Source organism: Bos indicus x Bos taurus, chromosome 11 (genome assembly GCF_003369695.1).
Source record: "Bos indicus x Bos taurus breed Angus x Brahman F1 hybrid chromosome 11, Bos_hybrid_MaternalHap_v2.0, whole genome shotgun sequence".
Lineage (NCBI taxonomy): Eukaryota > Metazoa > Chordata > Mammalia > Artiodactyla > Bovidae > Bos > Bos indicus x Bos taurus.
In genome coordinates this window covers 37348146-37366291 of record NC_040086.1, presented here as the reverse complement: position 1 = coordinate 37366291, position 18146 = coordinate 37348146, and the positions used below count along the sequence as shown (strand labels likewise).

Below are 18146 nucleotides of genomic sequence, written 5' to 3'. Positions count from 1 at the left end.
GCCAGTCCAAATCTCAGCATGATGAATCACTAGGTTGTAGCAATCAGCCAGAAGCAACCTTGAAATAATAGCCAAGTCAACTCATTTTATAATGTTATATGCGAAATTGGAGAAGTTGGGTAATGCTTATTTTTTTTTAAGCATGCATAATTTAGGCCAAATGTTTTTTAGAGTGGATTATTTAGATGTCAGGGGAAGGGCTTCCCTGGTGGCTCAGATGGTAAAGAATCTGTCTGAAGTGCAGGAGACCAGGGTTCATCCCTGTGTTGGGAAGATTTCCTGGAGGAGGGCATGGCAACCCATTCCAGTATTCTTGCCTGGAGAATCCCCAGGGCAAGGAGCCTGGTGGGCTATAGTCCATGGGGTTGCAAAGAACTGGACATGACTGAGGGACTAAGCACAGCACATGTAGGTGGGAGGCTTATTCATGTACTATGTGCTTATGAACTTTAAAATTTTTTCTTTATTCTTAGAATTAGGTCCTTTAAAAACATTTCCTCTTTGTGGCCGCTAAAAACCATGTTGCAAACAAAATAAATGATAATTTACAGATTATTGCAGAAAAATCTCTAAAATTTTTAATCAAAAGAGAACTCTGACCCCCCTAGTAACATTTAACAAAGATGCTAGGGAAGAATTAGGAATTTTTTGCATCAGTTCAATCTTCTTGCCTGTAGCACACCCACCATTTATCAGGCTTATTTTAACATCTGGCACTGGACTGAAGCAGTAGGGGAAATGCTATTTTATTTCTTTGTATTTAAATTTCCACCTAATAGTAAAAGGTAATAGAACAGGTTTATTAAATATCTATTACTATTCAGAAAGCCATGAAAGTGAAAGTGTTATTTGCTCAGTTGTGCCCAACTTTTTGTGATCCCATGGACTGCAGCCCACCAGGGTCCTCTGTCCATGGGATTTTCCAGGCAAGGATACTGGAGTGATTTGCCATTTCCTTCTCCAGGGGATCTTCCCGACTCAGGGATCAAGCCCAGGTCTCCTGCAATGCAGGCAGAGTCTCTACTGACTGAGCTACCAGGGAAGCCATACTAAATGCAAAACAATTTGAATCCTATTAATAATACATCATGGAACCAGGGTTCTTGTGAACACTGAACCTATGTCAATGGAAAGAGCCCACATAGAATTCTTAAACATCTTTGAGATCCATGAAATTCTGTTTACATGCTAGAGTTTTTATTCACTCTTTATCCTCCTTAATATGAATATGGCAGATTAAGTAATTGTAGTAATTATGAACTTTTTAAAAAAAGAAATGCTAAAGTGTTTTACCAAGACTTACAATAGCACATCAGAAAGGCACAAAATAAAAACAGAAACTCTCATTCTACACAGAGGATCCACAGCAACGAAATCACTTCGGCTAGGCCTGGAATGATCAAACAAGCCTGAACAAATCCGGGCGGGTGAAGACACAGTAAGAGAAGGCACACCAAGTAGAGGGGTGTAGTGCAGAGACTCTGGCAGAATGGAAGATTATTTTTCAGAGCCCACAAGTATTCCTCCAGGACTTTAGAAGCCTGCTTTCCCTTCTACCTCCCAGGTCAGCATGCTCCCCGCCATGAGCCATCACATTCACATTCAAGATAGGTTTGGGCTGTCCTGACAACCTCTCTAGGCAAAGGGAAGCCTGGTAGTCTCATCAAATCTCACGTCTCATCAATTCATTTTCCATAAACAACTTCTGCAAACTGTAACCCACCCTCCCCTCATATTGAAGGCTGTGGGAAACTTCCCTCAGCTCAAGCCTGTGTACAGGTGAAGACTGTGCATACACATAAATAAAGACGGGCTTAAGTAGCAACTTTGGGGGCAAAGAAAACACACTCTGGTTTCAATGAGTTTCTTGTCATCAGGCATCACAAGTGCAAGCAGACCTGGAGACAGCATACCTTTCCTCCACCGAAACTTCTTTCATTTGCTGGTGCGGTTTGGTGCCTTCCATTTCCCTGATGCTCACAGCATAGATCTTGGTGGTATAATCAATAGCCTTTTCTCTAGCGACGTCACTGTCATAGCCTCAAACGACAGAAAGACACGGGAGGAGAGTTGGCTTGCGATGGTGCAGGAAGGGGTGGAGGAAAGCAGGGTAGGCACGCGGCACTGAGCTCACCTCCATCCTCCTCCGCATCGGTGTCCGACTCCTCACTGTCCACCAACTTGCTCTCCTGGGTCCCCACAAACTCCCGCGTCCAGATCATCAGGGCCGTGTCAGCACCGCCCACGGTGAGCAGCACTGAGTCGTTGTTCAGCCATCTCACGTTGGTGACGTGGGCGCTGTGCCCCACATACTTCTTAAATCTCGCGTGCTGGCCCTGCGATGTCAGAAAACAGCGATGACCCCACTCGGACTCGGAGTCTCGTTATTCTAGTTTCTGGACTATTTCATCCATGTTATTGTCTAGAGAGGCTTCTACAGGATACAAAGGAAACAGTTCACATGAGGAGTAATTTCCCTACATTTTTCCAGAGTGTAAACTCCATGAGGGCAGGGACTAGCTCTCTTTCTTCCCTAAAACATTTCCTGCCTCACTGTAAGTTCTCAACAAATAGTCTGTGAGGAAATGAATGAAATGTAAACTATAGAACCTATTTCTGGACACCTGACAAAGTAGCCTAAGAAAGGATAAAGAGCTTGTTTCTGCCTCTCTTAGTTGTCAGACGTCTGTTCTCCACAGGTATCTAGTGTAAACCCCTGATGGTGAGTCTGGCTGACATTTGAGATCAAGTGTCTCCCAGGTCATCCCCCTCAGCGCCTTTTTTACCACAGTCCAGGTTGCGACAGACAAGCGAGGGCCTTCTTATGATCCTGGGGCAGCAAGGAAGATTTAAAAGCAAAGCAACAGTTTCTGTCACGGACACTGGAGACAATTTCTAACACTAGAAACACCCAAGTAAATTGATGTTAAAACAAAGTGAGCTCAAAGAGAAAGGAAAAAACAAAACTCCCCAAAATAAAGAACACAAACTGAAAAAATACAATAAACAGGTTGACAAGTCACCTTAAAACACACACACACACACACACACACACACACACACAAAGCCAAAGTAAGCTCCTTTTAAACAAATATAACCCCCCAAAAAAGTTCCACAACTAAACAACCTTCAGGTTATATCTGAAAAAGTAAAATAAAATTAAATCCATATATATTGAACTTATTACAGTAGGTCAAACTTTTAAAAAGCCAAACATAACCAAATAAATAGAACCCAATTTATTAGTCTCTATTGAAAGCTCTTCAGAGTGGCAACCAAGCCACACCACCCTGAGAGTGAGGTGGGGAAGGCTGAGAGTGCGGTGAGAGCAGCTGTTCACGTCCGGGGAGTCCTGACAAGCAGTGAGAAGCCCAGGCTGGCACCAGAGACCAGCTTCCATTTTCAGGGCATGAGCCACAGCCTGGCAAAAATAGCTTCCGTGGGAGCACCGAGAGAGGGAGAGACTTTCCATCCTCTCAGCGACTCGCAGGGAATACCTTATGCGACGTGGGAAGCCGCATGAACTTTCTGAGGTCACGCAAGGGGCATCGGTGTCTCAGATGAAAACTTTATTCAGTCATCGACAAGAGGCTTCCAGAGAGTTTTGGACGGGCGTGCTGGGAAACCTGAAACCAGCACAGACGCATGGCAGGAAGACACGGGCAGGGCAGGACAGTACGTGACTTTGAGATACTCATGGTCAAGGTCTCTGTGTATTTGGCTGACCCCTACCTGGCAGCTGAGTGGAACTGCCCACCCCTCAGCAGAGTACGGAGTCTAGACAGACTAGGAAGCAAGCAGGCAGGCAGCATTTCTGGGAAGCCCTCCAGAGCCACTATTTGCTAGAGAAGAGGCAGAGCAAAGGAAGGGTTTCTAAGGAACCCACTGCGTGACCGTGTGAAATCCAGAAGGCATGGGAACAGAGAGGACAGTCAGAGTGGGACAGCCACATGTCCTGCTGGTCTTCCTGCTGGAAGCGGGAAGCGACCCATTTTGATCCATTACAAATGCAAGTTGGTCTCTTGAGGAGCAGAGAAAGTGAAAGAGCTTGAGAAATCCCTCTCTCTACTCCTGCATCTAGATAGAGGAATTCAAAAGGAAAGATAATGGAAAAAAAAAAACACTCTAAAATGATCAGAATTAGGCTGCAGGGGAAAAGAAAGTGACACAGAGCAGAAAGAGAAAAAGGAAAAAGTTCTAAGTCACTGAAGTTGTTTAACAAAGCTGAGATTATTCCAGTAGAGATGATTCAAGGTTCTCAGAATAGGAAACCAGGTCCCTGCTCCACAGAACAATGGGAATTCACAGTTACTAAAACGTTCCAGGAAGCCAGCTGCTCCCCCAGGAGCAAGGTGTTTGGCGGTTCCCTGAGGGCCTATGGGTGGAGCCTCCTGGAGGCCTGGCACAGCTGGGTCAGATGAGCTGTCCTTTTGGGTCATCATGCCAAACTATGCACTTTTGTAACACCCATCAGGACTCAAAACCACAATCTTCCTCTTCCAGTGAGTCATGAAAGAATAGAGAATCTGAAATGTGTCTCCAGAGTGCTTATTGCTAACTGCTTTTAAGAGGAAATTCGTAAAAATCTGATGAAAGCTATGTACCCTTTCCCCATATTTACAACATTTTACATATAGTTTCTCTGTCTGTAAAATTCTACATACAAGATTCCTCTTCGATGAATCTTTCTCTAGAGTCTTTGACATTATGAGAAGGACACTTAACAACTTGGGGGTGGATTTTTTAAAAAAGTAAACATTTACATTTAAAAAATGTAAGCAATGTGGTGGTATTTTAGCCTCTCTGATAGAGGGAAGGGGAACAGCTTGGAAAGGAAGGGAGGTTATGGGAAGCAAATGGACGGTGCTACAGGACAGCATCAGATTTCCTGGGACGTGGTTTAAGGTACTGGACAAATGGGTGGGCTCTGACAAAGCAGAGTCTATTTTATGGACTCTACTTTGGAAACAAATGTGGAAACAATATGATTGTCAGGGGCCTAGTGCCCACATCAAGATTTTAAATTGTCAAAGTGCCTATGTAAGACATGGATAGAAAAAATGCCTAGAAGAGAGACCTAGTAACTCAAAGGAAAGGAGAACAAGGAAAAGGGTTAAGAAGACATGACATTAGAGTCTAACAAGTGGAACTTGAATTTTGGACAGAGAGCTGTGTGATGATAATATGGTCTTGTAGGCATCACCAAGACTTGATGACGTAGTACTCAGTGCGAGAATACTGCAACAGCATGGTGTCTTAGTTTGGTAGTTCAGTTCAGTTCAGTTCAGTTCAGTCGCTTGTCGTGTCCGACTCTTTGCAACTCCATGAACCACAGCACGCCAGGCCTCCCTGTCCGTCACCAACTCCTGGAGTTTACTCAAACCCATGTCCATTGAGTCGGTGATGCCGTCCAGCCATCTCATCCTCTGTCTTCCCCTTCTCCTCCTGCCCTCAATCTTTCCGAGCATCAGAGTCTCTTCAAATGAGTCAGCTCTTCGCATCAGGTGGCCAAAGTATTGAAGTTTCAGCTTCAACATCATTCCTTCCAATGAACATCCATGACTGATCTCCTTTAGGATGGACTGGTTGGATCTCCTTGCTGTCCAAGGGACTCTCAAGAGTCTTCTCCAACACCACAGTTCAAAAGCATCAATTCTTTGGTGCTCAGCTTTCTTTATAGTCCAACTCTCACATCCATACATGACCATTGGAAAAACCATAGCCTTGACTAGACGGACCTTTGTTGGCAAAGTAATGTCTCTGCTTTTTAATATGCTATCTAGGTTGGTCATAATTTTCCTTCCAAGGAATAAGTGTCTTTTAATTTCATGGCTGCAATCACCATCTGCAGTGATTTTGGAGTCCAGAAAAATAAAGTCAGCCACTGTTTCCCCATCTATTTGCCATGAAGTGATGGGACTGGATGCCTTGATCTTAGTTTGGTAGGGTTGCCATAAAAAATGCCACATGTTGGGTGGCTTACACAGCAGAATTTTATTCCACACAGTTCTGCAGGCAGGGAAGTTTAAGACCAACGTGCCGGCCAATTTAACTCCTGGTGTGGGCTCTCACCCCGGCTATGGACCCCTTATATGAGCATGGAGAAACTTTCTATCTAGCCTTTCCTCCTCAGCGTGTGTGCGCATGGGGAGAGTGAGTGAGCTCATTGGTATCTCTTCTTATAAGGACACTAATCTTATTGGATCAGAGACTCACGTTTATGACCTCACTTAACCTTATTTATTTCTGTAAATGCCCTCTCTACATATCCAGTCATATTGGATGTTAGGGATTTAACATAGGAAGTTTAGTGGGGACAAAAACATTCAGTCCATAACAGACTGTGTGTGTGTGGCCAACACACCCAGAGCATTGGAGGAGTGTGACTATACATCTAGAAATGTTCTCCAGCTTGGGTCCATGAAATTCGGAAGGAAAGAGTACCAGGAAAATCAGATGAAAAAAAAGGAGAGAAGTGATACTATCAAAGTGGTTTATATTTGACTGGTTTTCAAATGCTTTTAAATTATGAAACTTCTTCTTCAATCAAATCTTACACAGTAGAACTCAAGAATAAAAAGGTAAATAATTCCATTTAAAATAGTGGACAAAAGATTTATACAAACACTTCACAAATGGCCAATTAGCAAACGAAAAATGCTCAGCATGATTGGTCACCAGGGAAACATAAGTTACAAACACAGTAAGATCACACTATCTACTCCTCAAGACAGCTAACCTTTATAAGTCTGACAACGTCAAACTGGCAACTAGAAACCTGACATTTTTGGTGAGAACATAAAATGATACAACCGTTTTGGAAAAAGATCTGGCAGTTTCTTATACCTGTGGCAGATTCATTTTGATATTTGGCAAAACTAATACAATTATGTAAAGTTTAAAAATAAAATAAAATTAAAAAAAAAAAAAGATAAACACACATTTCCCCCAATAACACAGAAATTCCACTCCCACACATTTACTTAAAAGAAAGAAAAAAAAATATGTCCACATAGATTTGTCCAAAAATGTTCACTGCAACTTCATTATAACCAAACACAGGAGAAGCATGTGTCTACTGATGGCTGGGTGGATAAACAAACTTTGCTATATCCGCACAGTGGAATTCTCCTCAGCTATAAAAAGGAAAGGACAGGATTATTGAGAGTTGGACATGACTTAGCAACTAAAACAACAACAACATTGTTACACACAACATGAAGAAATCTCAGAAACATTACCTGAGGGAAAGAAGCCAGAAATAAACGGTTCCTAATTGATCATTTGATTTATACGAAGTTCTGAAACAGGGAAAGCTAATCTATGGTAACAAAAACAAAAACAACATTGGAATCGTTTTTTCATCTGAGAGTGGAGCGGGGGTGGAGAGTGCCCCAGAAGTTAGCATGGGGGGACTTCCTGGGATAATGATACTCTTCTATATTTTGATAGGTGTCTGGATTACAAGATGCTTGCTCCTTGGAAGAAAAGTTTTGGCCAACCTAGACAGCATATTGAAAAGCAGAGACATTACTTTGCCAACAAAGGTCCATCTAGTCAAAGCTATGGTTTTTCCAGTAGTCATGTATGGATGTGAGAGTTGGACTATAAAGAAAGCTGAGAGCCGAAGAATTGATGCTTTTGAACTGTGGTGTTGGAGAAGACTCTTGAGAGTCCCTTGGACTGTAAGGAGATCCAACCAGTCCATTCTGAAGGAGATCAGCCCTGAATATTCATTGGAAGGACTGATGTTGCAGCTGAAACTCCAATACTTTGGCCACCTGATGCGAAGAACTGACTCATTTGAAAAGACCCTGATGCTGGGAAAGACTTAAGGTGGGAGGAGAAGGGGACGACAGAGGATGAGATGGTTGGATGGCATCACCGACTCAATGGACATGAGTTTGAGTAAACTCCGGGAGTTGGTGATGGACAGGGAGGCCAGGCGTGCTGCAGTCCGTGGGGTCACAAAGAGTAGGACACGACTGAGCAAATGAACTGACTGACTGACTTGGATAATTCAGGTGTAAGTGTTTGTCAAAGTTCATCAAAAGGAACCTTAAAATTGGTGCATCTCAACTATACATAAAATTTACTTAAAAAAAAAAATGAACTCTAGGTAATGACATGTAAATTGAAACAATTAGGGGTAAGTATCCTGATGTCAACAATTTACTTCAAATCACAAAATCTAAGTGGTGGGTTTCTAGGAGTTCACTCTATTATTCTTTCAGCTTTCCTGTATGCTTGAAAAATTTCACAACAATATCTTGGGGAAAATCTTACATAGAAGCTCAGCGTACAAAAGGCAAAAACATAGAGTGTCTCTGGAGAAGGAGGGGAACCGCGCCCCTCCAGTTGCCCCCCAACCCTTGTTTCCTGGGGTTGTCCCTAAGGAGCCTTCTGGAACTCCAGGAGTTGGAGGAACACACCTCAAAATTACTGCAGGAGACAGCCTTCCTGGTCACACTAGGGATGTGGGTGACGAGCTCCCAAGATGAACAATAAATCTGGCTCAGGAGCACGATGCAATAGTATCGTGAGGATTTCAGGTATCTAAACACCTGCCCAGACCTCAGTCCACTAAAACCAGGGCAGCACTAACTTGACTTGTCCTGCTGGTAGTCTCATTTCAAAAAATGTAGAAGTAGCAAGGAAAACTGCTACACAGAACTGGACTCTTAACAAATAGAAAGGGCTGGTAGGTGGTAGTAACATAAATCACTGGGAGAAGGCTACCAAGTGGCTTCTTGATGGTCAATGAAAGGAGCACAGGGCATAATCAGAAGTGTATATTAGAAAAGGCTCCCCAAAATGATAATCTGAGGAGACATTAACAAATGAAGAAGGAAAGAAGGCATCTAAAGAAACCAAAGTGGCTGAAGAGGGAGTTGAGGTATTCAGGTTTTAAATGTACAAGTAACAGAAGCAGGAGCAAATAACCAGGGATGAACACAAAAATATTCTACAGACAACTTTAGTATAGTTTCAAGAATGCAAAAATGAAAAGCTAAGACATCTGGAAAGGATTTTAAAGATATATTTAGGGCTAGAAGAAAAAGAGAAAAGTTAGGAACACTGCTTACATCAGATGGCTTAATATGAACAGGGAGCAGATTTAATGATCACCTCTATTAAAGGGGATGCTCCCCAAACCAGAGAGGTCCAAACAGAGCTCATGTCCTTGAGCTCAGACACCTTCAAATGTAATTACAGAAATAAGGTCAGTAATGGTTGAGAGTTTGGAAGCCAGAAGAAGTGGCATCCAAAAAAAAAGTTCCCAGATCCAAAAGGGAAAACACGTAGGCTCTGGCACATGCTGACTCATGAGTTGATGCAATCCCTGGAAGATTCTAGGGTGAATTATTACACAGAAGGTTGATAAGCACTTGGAAAAGTAATGATGACTAGGCAACAACAGGGGTTCACAGTGAACTAATTGCATATCTTTTATTGGTTGGTTTGTTTAGGAGAGATTAAAAATACCAGAGACATAATCTGGCTTTCAGCAAGATATTTGCTGAGTTTTAATGATATCTTATCAGACTAGAGATAGAAATATGAGCTCCATGATGGCATGGTCAGTTCAGTTCAGTCGCTCAGTCGTGTCCGACTCTTTGCGACCCCATGAATTGCAGCATGCCAGGCCTCCCTGTCCATCACCAACTCCATGGTCAGACAGATTTAGATGCCTGTTACTAGGTATCACTGACTCAATGGACATGAGTTTGAGTGAACTCTGGGAGTTGGTGATGGACAGGGAGGCCTGGCGTGCTGCAGTCCATGGGGTCGCAAAGAGTCGGACATGACTGAGTGACTGAACTGAACTGAATATGTGTGTATTAAGTAACAGAATGCCAAATTGAATGGGGGCTCTTGGTGGTGGTATTTGGTTGTTCTAGTCTTTTTTTTTTCTTCTATGATTTGTAACTCACACTCCTGAAATCAGAGAACAGTGTGATGCTGAAAGGGAAAGTAAATACTTTGGAACGGTATTTCAAAGATGTTGATAGGTTGAAACATAAACAAGATATGTTTGTGTGGGAAAATAAACAAAATAAATCTTATTTGGTACAAATACAAAGCTGTGTACTCATATTTTAGAAGATCAGTTGTGTAAGTCTAAGAGGGGGGATAACCTTACCATTTTGAGGAATAATATCTATGATTCAACTGTTTGGTATTGGCAGCCAAAAGAGCTGATGCCATCTTTGTTTGATTAAATACAGAAATAAAATCAAAACAAGAAGAGTCCTACTGAGATGAACCCTGAGCTGATCAGTCTGCATCTGAAGCACTTTTTTTTTTTTTTAATTTTTATTTTATATTGGAGTTCAGTTGATTAAGAATGTTGTGTTAGTTTTAGGTTAGTACAGCCACTATGGAGAACAATACGGAGGTTCCTTAAGGAACTAAAAATAGAGCTACCATATGATTCAACAACCTCACTCCTTGGCATATATCTGAAGAAAAATATGGCTTGAAAGGATGCGTGCACCCCAGTGTTCATTGCAGCGCTATTTCCAATAGCAAAGACATGGAAACAACTTAAGCGTCCTCAACAGACGATGGACAAAGAAGATGTGGCTCATATATACAATGGCATTTTACTCAGCCATTGCAGAGGATGAAATAATGCCATTTGCAGCAACCCAGATGGACCTGAATTTGGTCCTAGAGGAGTTACTTTGAAATGGAATTGAAATGGGTAAGGGAGATTAAGAGTTACAAAATAAATGAGTCATGAGGATGGAATGAGCAGAGTGGGAATACAGTCAATAATAACATAATATCTGAACTAACACAGCGTTGTAAGTCAACTATACTTCAAAACAAACAAGTAAATAAACTCTTGGAAAAAGAGACCAGTTTGTAGTTATCGAAGTGAGGGGTGTGGGGGGACTAGATAAAGGCAGTCAAAAGGTACAAACTTCCAGTTAGAAGATAAATAAACATCAGGGATGCAGTATTATGCTAATTCTTCTACATATTAAAATGAAAGCTGTTAATAGAATAAATCCCAAGAGTTCTCATCACAAGAAAAAACATTGCTTTTTCTGTTGTTTTGTCGCTGTTTAGATGACAGATGTTCACTAAACTTATGGTGATAATCATTTCATAAGGTATGTAAGTCAAATCATTAAGTACACCTTAAACTTATAGAGTGCTGCATGTCCGTTATATCTCAATAAAACTAAAAGAAGAAACAACACAGAATTTAATGGAATTGATAAAACAGAGGAGGAGACAGCTAGACACCTTGTTACTGAAGGAACTGGATGTTTAGACTGGAGAAAATGAGACTTCAGGGGGTCAAATACAATCTTCCCACGCAAGAAGGCTGTCAGAAGACTGGACTTATTCAACAACAATTCAGAAGGTAGAACTTTGGCTAAAGGAAAACAAAAATCAGCTCTACCTAGGGCAAAGCATTTTACCAATGGAGTGATTTAAAAATGAATTGCACTACCTTGTACAGTAGTGAATTCTTCATCTCCAGAAGTAGGCTAGTAAAAGTGCCAGTCCAAGTTGTACAGAAAATTCTTACTTTGCAGTTCGTGAGATGTTGGACTTGATGTGCACTGACAGACCTTCAGGGAAGAATTCTACACCACGAGACTCTGACTCAAACTAGTATACATAAGGTCACCAAGGTTTCTATGGGCATAAACAACCATGATGTAGATAACTGTACAACTGCAAATGTAAACAACTGTAGATAACAATGTTGATCACTTATTCCTTTGATATTTAAAAATCCACTTAAATACAATAGATAGTTTGGGGGTTATTATTTGAAACTAAGCAAATACATATAGTAAACATGCAATATTACCTTGACAGGATATGAGAAAAGCTTAATGAAACCAAAATCATCTCCTGTGGCTAAGAGGGAACAGTCTTTGGTGAGGCTGGCAGCATTTACATCAGTCACATCGCTGTGCACTGGCCAGATGCCCTCACAGGTGGGCCCCAGCACACAGGTCCACGTGTCCCACTCTATCTTCTCAATCTTGAAAAGAAGGAAAATTAATATATTTCGTTCAACCCAGAGATCTTTTTGTTTGATTTAAAAGAAACAAACTGAGGTGGAATAGTTCTAAATGATGACTTTGCTAACACCGGGTATTTTGTATGCTGCAGTGCCTAAAATCCTCAGCTGCATTTTTAAAGTGGCATATACATTGTCTCGATAAATCAACACTGCAGTCAAACCTCCATATACGCTGCCCTAGATAAAATGAACACGTCTGAATTGTGGACACCTGACAATAACAAAGGTTTTTAATTCTCACCTAGATATTTATTATCGTGTATGCCATAAGCTGGGGCTTCCCTGGTGGCTCAGGCAGAAAAGAATCTGCCTGCAATGTGGGAGACCCAGGGTTGATCCCTGGGCTGGGAAGATCCCCTGCAGAAAGGAATGGCTACCCACTGCAGTATTCTTGCCTAGAGAATTCCATGGACAAAGGAGCCTGGCAGGCTATAGCCCATGGGGTCGCAAAGAGTCATGAAATGAAAAGACACGGAATTGTGAAATTAAAAGTCATGAAATTAAAAGAGCCATGAAATTAAAAGACCCTTGCACCTTGAAAGGAAAGCTATGACAAACCTAGACAGAGCATTAAAAAGCAAAGACATCACTTTGCTGACAAGGTCGATATAGTCAAAGATATAGTTTTTCCATTAGTCACATATGGAGGTGAGAGTTGGACCATAACAAAGGCTGAGTGCTGAAGAATTGGTGATTTTGAACTGTGGTGCTGGAGAAGATTCTTGAGAGTCCCTTGGACAGTAAGGATATCAAACCAGTCAATCCTAAAGGAAATCAGTCCTGAATATTCATGTGAAGGACTGATGCTGAAGCTCCAATACACTGACCACCCGATGCGAAGAACTGACTCATTAGAAAAGACCCTGATGCTGGCAAAGACTGACGGCAAAAGGAGAAGAGGGTGACAGAGGATGAGATGGTTGGATGGCATTGCTGACTCAATGGACATGAGTTTGAGCAAACTCTGGGAGATAGTGAAGGACAGGGAAGCCAGGTGTGCTGGAGTCCATGGGGTCACAAAGAGTCAGACATGACTTAGCCACTGAACAAACATCAAAATGCCATCAGGGTTTCTCAGCATCAGCTCTATTGACATTCCAAGCTAGATAATTATGTGCGTTCAGGGGCTGTCCTGCCCATTCAGCAGCATCCCTGTCCTTGACCCATGGATGCCAGTAGCACCACCTCCCCAGGCTGTCCCCAGACATTGTCAAATATCCCTGGGAGAGAGGGCAAATTGACCTCAACTGAGAATCACTGAGCTAGATTGATCAATGGGGCTGATCATTTAGCAAAGTATTTTAAAAAGGCACAGGACAGAACTTTTTAAAGGACTGCTTCCTTGAAGGAAAGAGCAATAAGATTCTGCAGCTAGCTTAGTATTCTTTATGCTCTAGAGAGACCATCTTAAAAACTGGAAGAGATGTTCATACTCTATTGCGTGAATATGCGTTTTATCCTTTAAAACTGTTTTATCTGAAATTCATGGACAGGAAGATTCACAATTCAAATATTTTAATTCTGACAAAATCAAGGCTTTTCTTTCCTTTTTTAAAAAATAAAACAATAACAGTACCACCACCACTGTGGATTAGACTTTCCCAGGGGAATATGATTTTATTTACTTTCATTCAAGACCTCCTAGTGTACCTTATCAGTACAGTTTCTATGCACAAGCACTTTGAAGCACTGTTTAAAAAGCTATAAAAACTCATTAGAGAGCTGTAGCTAAAATGAAAGACCAGATTGCTCCCTGTGGATCTGGAAGCTGCTTCGCACATTGTTAATGTACCTCACCTTCCATTTCTGTAGTTTTCTGCTTGGCACCACTGCCTGCGAGGGAAATGACAAGATGTAGCTAGGATTTGAGTCACAATGTGAGGAGGTGCTATACATATTTTAGTCACTCAAATTTCTCATTTAATATTCTGTGTTTCTTCTGGACACATGCAAGATTGGAACCAAAAAGCGGCGGTTCACCCAGTGAGTTTGGGTGCTCAAGGAAGGCTGCAGACCGAGGTGACGTGACGTGGTTCCCCCATAACTACCTCAGTCTTCTGAGCTGCAAGTGGAGTCTCCCCAACTCCTTATGACATCCCCAACTGACCTTCACAGGAAGAGAAGCAGGGAACCCCCCACTCAGGTTTCAGAAATGGGCTTCTGGTCACTGACTTCCTTAGAGATACGAGATTTCATTTCTGACACCCTCCTTGGGTGGCACCTTTCCTGGACTCATTACACAGGGAGGAATGGGGGTGAGCTGGTCTTGCTCACTCTACAGTCACCCCAACAGAACACCCTTGGCCAGATCTGAACACCATGCTATCTGGGGGAGGCATATGTCTAACTTGTCAGAAGCTATAGAAACTGCATTTAAAATGGAGCATTAAAGAATGTGTATATATATGTGTAACGTTGAGTTACATAATATGAGTCACTTTGCTGTATAGCAGAAACTAACACAACACTGTGAATCAATTATACTTCAATAAAATAAATTCAAAAAAGAACGATCCCTGTAACCAACAAAACCCAAAACGGGTAAATAAACTTGTTAAACACCCTGGAATTTAGACAGACACAAGGGTGTCTCCCATAGCACCTTGCCCCAGGCAGGTATGTCATTATCATCACTGCTTTGCAGAGGAGGTAACTGGAGCCCAATGAGAAGTGAGTCATTTAAATCCCGGCCAGCTTAGCAAGCAGAGGGTAAGTCGCGCTCTAAGGAGTTGGGCTCCTGGGATAGAGCTGCCTTAACTGCACCATGCTGCATTGGTGTATATAAATGGACATTTTAATAGCTGTCATAGTTAAAACTTTGCTGGGTAAGCTTTGTGTTAGTTTCACCATGACTATTTCTTTCTTTTTTGCAAAGGAAAATTTCAAAATCCTTCATACTTAATTGAGGGGCCTGACAATACTGCTAAGTAAAAGGATGAGCTACCTCTGGAGGTATTTTTTAGTCTAAAATTGCTCATCTGTCCCAAGTTGACCTCATCCTTCCTCCACCACATGGTTCTACCGAATCTTATTTTAGTAAACTTATGTGGGGGACTAGCACTGGAAGGGAAAATACAGGTAAAGTGATGCAAAATGACACTGCGTGGTCTAGGCTGTGGATGACACTCAGACCCCTCTAGGCTGGGACCAAAGCTCCGTGGTCCTTTGACTTTCTTAGAACCTTAATTTCCCTGTCTGTAAAATGAGATTGACAACTATCACACACCAGCCTGATTCATAGTAGGTAAACCACTCTCTGAGGGTTGGAATACAGGTATACAAAGTGCCTGGAACAGTGCACAGATACTCAGTGAAGGAATGGCATACTTCAAAATATCCCTTACTCAAGGCTATTAAAGTTTCCCCATAAAAAAAGTTAAAATAAAGATTGATCAAAGGTAAATAAACTGGAGTTTGGGAGTGAGATTAATCAATCCATTAACAATTTCCATTAATCCAGTGCCATCGTCTGTAACCACTTGGGTGTCTCATGTACTGCACATATATTGCCTTTAGAAACAATTAAAATATTATGAATGAACAGAAGTCCAGAAGTACCTTAGAATACTGGGATAGTTTATACTGCTAGCTAACTGAAGCTAGAGAGTGGAAGATGCCTGTCCCTCGGTGGCATACCCTTGACTCTTTTTCCTCTAAAGAAGCAATATTTCCTTTTCTTTCATCAAAGGTTACATAGTGAATAAATGAGTTAGAATGTCTCCGGGGACTAAAAGGATGTCCTTAGTGCTCCATCAGGCAATGACTTTTTTGGCCAACAGGGTTTACCAGGCGGAAGCACTGTACAGACTGAAAGACTAAAGCAGCCAAGCCTTTAGGAAGAGATTTCAGGAGTGTGTGAGTTCATGGATTCAAAATTTTGTCTAGGATTTGATTTCAGCGATTAAAAAATGATGTATGTGGATAGAAGCATGAGGAAAATATGGGAAAAGGTAACAGCTTGCTACATTAGGATGGTCACGTTGGGGATGGTTTTGTTTTGAAAAATAATTTCTCTTATTGTTGCAAAAGATATTGTTTACTATTGCAAACAGTAACCACTGAGAAAGCATGTTTCAGAATTTTAAGTTCCTAAAAAGCTTTGCATAAAATGACAGAACATGTGGAACAGGAAAAGTAATATGTAGCATTCAAATTGTTAGCTCAGTCATTGTCTTCTGGCAGAGAAAAATTAAGTAGGACACCAATTAGAGATTGCTATGTCAGTGGCACAGTAAATCCATACCTTCTCAGAAAGTAGGAAACCAGGGTAAGCAGTCAGATTTAAGAAATGGGCAAGCCTGAAAGACACACAACTATAACTCATTTTAGTGAATAGTAATGATAGGTTTTACTTAAATGCACATAGTAAATCATGAACTATTTTTTAAAAGCTTTGTGTGTGATTGTTACCTCGGAAGGTCTTATTATATGCCGTTTGCCTCTTGGAGCTTCAAAGAAGAGTTGTTCTTTGGCACCTGAATTGACTTGCAGTAATTTTCCTGTTATGATAGAATAAAGCAGGAGACAATTAACCTCTGCATTTATCTTTTCGTGATAAAATGAACCTGATTGCAACCATTTGATATTTTCTATTTTCATTCATTTTAATCAAAGTCTCATAATTTGAGTAAATATATGCTGAGTGATCCAGGATGTATGTAAAGACAATCACATGGCAGGGTAGAAACTCCAAAGCTATGATTTTTAAACATATGAACCTCATAAAACCTTACCTTGAACATCCTCCAAAAAGAGAAGAATCGAGTTGCTACTTTACTCGGCTGCACTGGCTATTTTTCCAAAGCCAGACAAAATCTAACTTATGCTCTTTCCCCCTGTTGCTTTCTAGCACAGAAATCTAGTAAAAGCAAACTGCATTGGCAAGAATTATGACACCAGAAGCAAACACCCTGTAAGAGTTCGTGTTTACTAAGATACAAATTCCAGATTTGCCATTTAACATTTAGAAACAGGAAGACAAGGACATATAAAACAAACTGTAAATGCTCATTCCATTCTCCCCTTCCCTTTTTACTTAAAAATTTGTGAAGAAATCCAAGACTTTTCCCAAAACAAAATGTTGAGCAAAAATAGTCTTTCGGTCTGATGTAAAATCTTGGATTTTAATCTTGGATTCATTCTGATTAATGTTGAAAACGATTAGATTTCTTAATTCTCTTCCTACCACATCAATGATTCTTTATAGCTTAAAAATTTAAATGACCCAAAAGATATATTTTTGAGTATTTTTTTCAGCATTTTTTTAAACAATGGAAAATCTCAAACAGATATGGAAGTAATGGTATAAAAAAACCCCTAGAAAGCCAATGTCCAGCCTCAATGGTTATTACCACATGGCTGGCCTTGTTTCAGGAATCTCCACTCATTCTCTCACCCCAGATTACTTCGAAGCAAATGTCAGATATCCTAACATTTTATCTGCAAGTAATTTAGTGTGTGTGTGTGTATGTGTGTGTGTGTGTGTATACACACACTAGCATGTCCTCCCCCCTCTTTCTTACATAACTCTTTTATATCTGCTGCTAAGTCACTTCAGTCGTGTTCAACTCTGTGCAACCTCATAGACGGCAGCCCACCAGGCTCCCCCGTCCCTGGGATTCTCCAGGCAAGAACACTGGAGTGGGTTGCCATTTCCTTCTCCAATGCATGAAAGTGAAAAGTGAAAGTGAAGTCGCTCAGTCGTGTCCGACTCTTAGTGACCCCATGGACTGCAGCCTTCCAGGCTCCTCCATCCATGGGATTCTCCAGGCAACAGTACTGAAGTGGGGTGCCATTGCCTTCTCCATATTTTATATCTAGTAGTCTTGAAATGTTCTTCCTGGAAAAATGAATACCAAACTAAGAACTCTGTGATTTATACCATGTTCTTTAATGTTTAAGTGGGTAGCACTTAGATCTGAAATCTAGCTTGGCTATCCTTCAAGAGTTGCAGGTCTGTTTCTAAGTGACTAATTAAAAACAAGCTTCTCTCATTTCATAACTGAAACCTGAATCATTTCCAGTTTGCTGGGTTATAACATGGTGACGTGGGGGATTTGCCTTTGCTGTGAGGAGCAAGTAAATTTGAAAG

At 41.2% G+C, this 18146-nt stretch overlaps 1 protein-coding gene and 1 long non-coding RNA gene across 7 annotated transcripts in view; one reads left to right on the top strand and one right to left on the bottom strand.

Annotated features, from left to right (window-relative positions):
• The window catches only part of EML6 (EMAP like 6), a 285324-nt gene that overhangs the window by 39290 nt on the left and 227888 nt on the right, over nucleotides 1–18146 (bottom strand). For all 6 annotated transcript variants that reach the window (XR_003513347.1, XM_027555299.1, XM_027555300.1 and 3 more), the window contains exons 25-28: nucleotides 16466–16554; nucleotides 11837–12013; nucleotides 2135–2336; nucleotides 1914–2040 (exon numbers count right to left, since the gene is read on the bottom strand). Coding sequence is in view for 5 of the 6 variants with exons in the window: in XM_027555299.1 (XP_027411100.1) it covers nucleotides 1914–2040; nucleotides 2135–2336; nucleotides 11837–12013; nucleotides 16466–16554 (595 nt within the window). In the remaining variant the exon portion in view is untranslated. The remainder of the gene's footprint in view (nucleotides 1–1913; nucleotides 2041–2134; nucleotides 2337–11836; nucleotides 12014–16465; nucleotides 16555–18146) is intronic.
• The window catches only part of LOC113901211, a 37807-nt gene that overhangs the window by 15831 nt on the left and 3830 nt on the right, over nucleotides 1–18146 (top strand). The gene's annotated exons all lie outside the window — the stretch shown is intronic.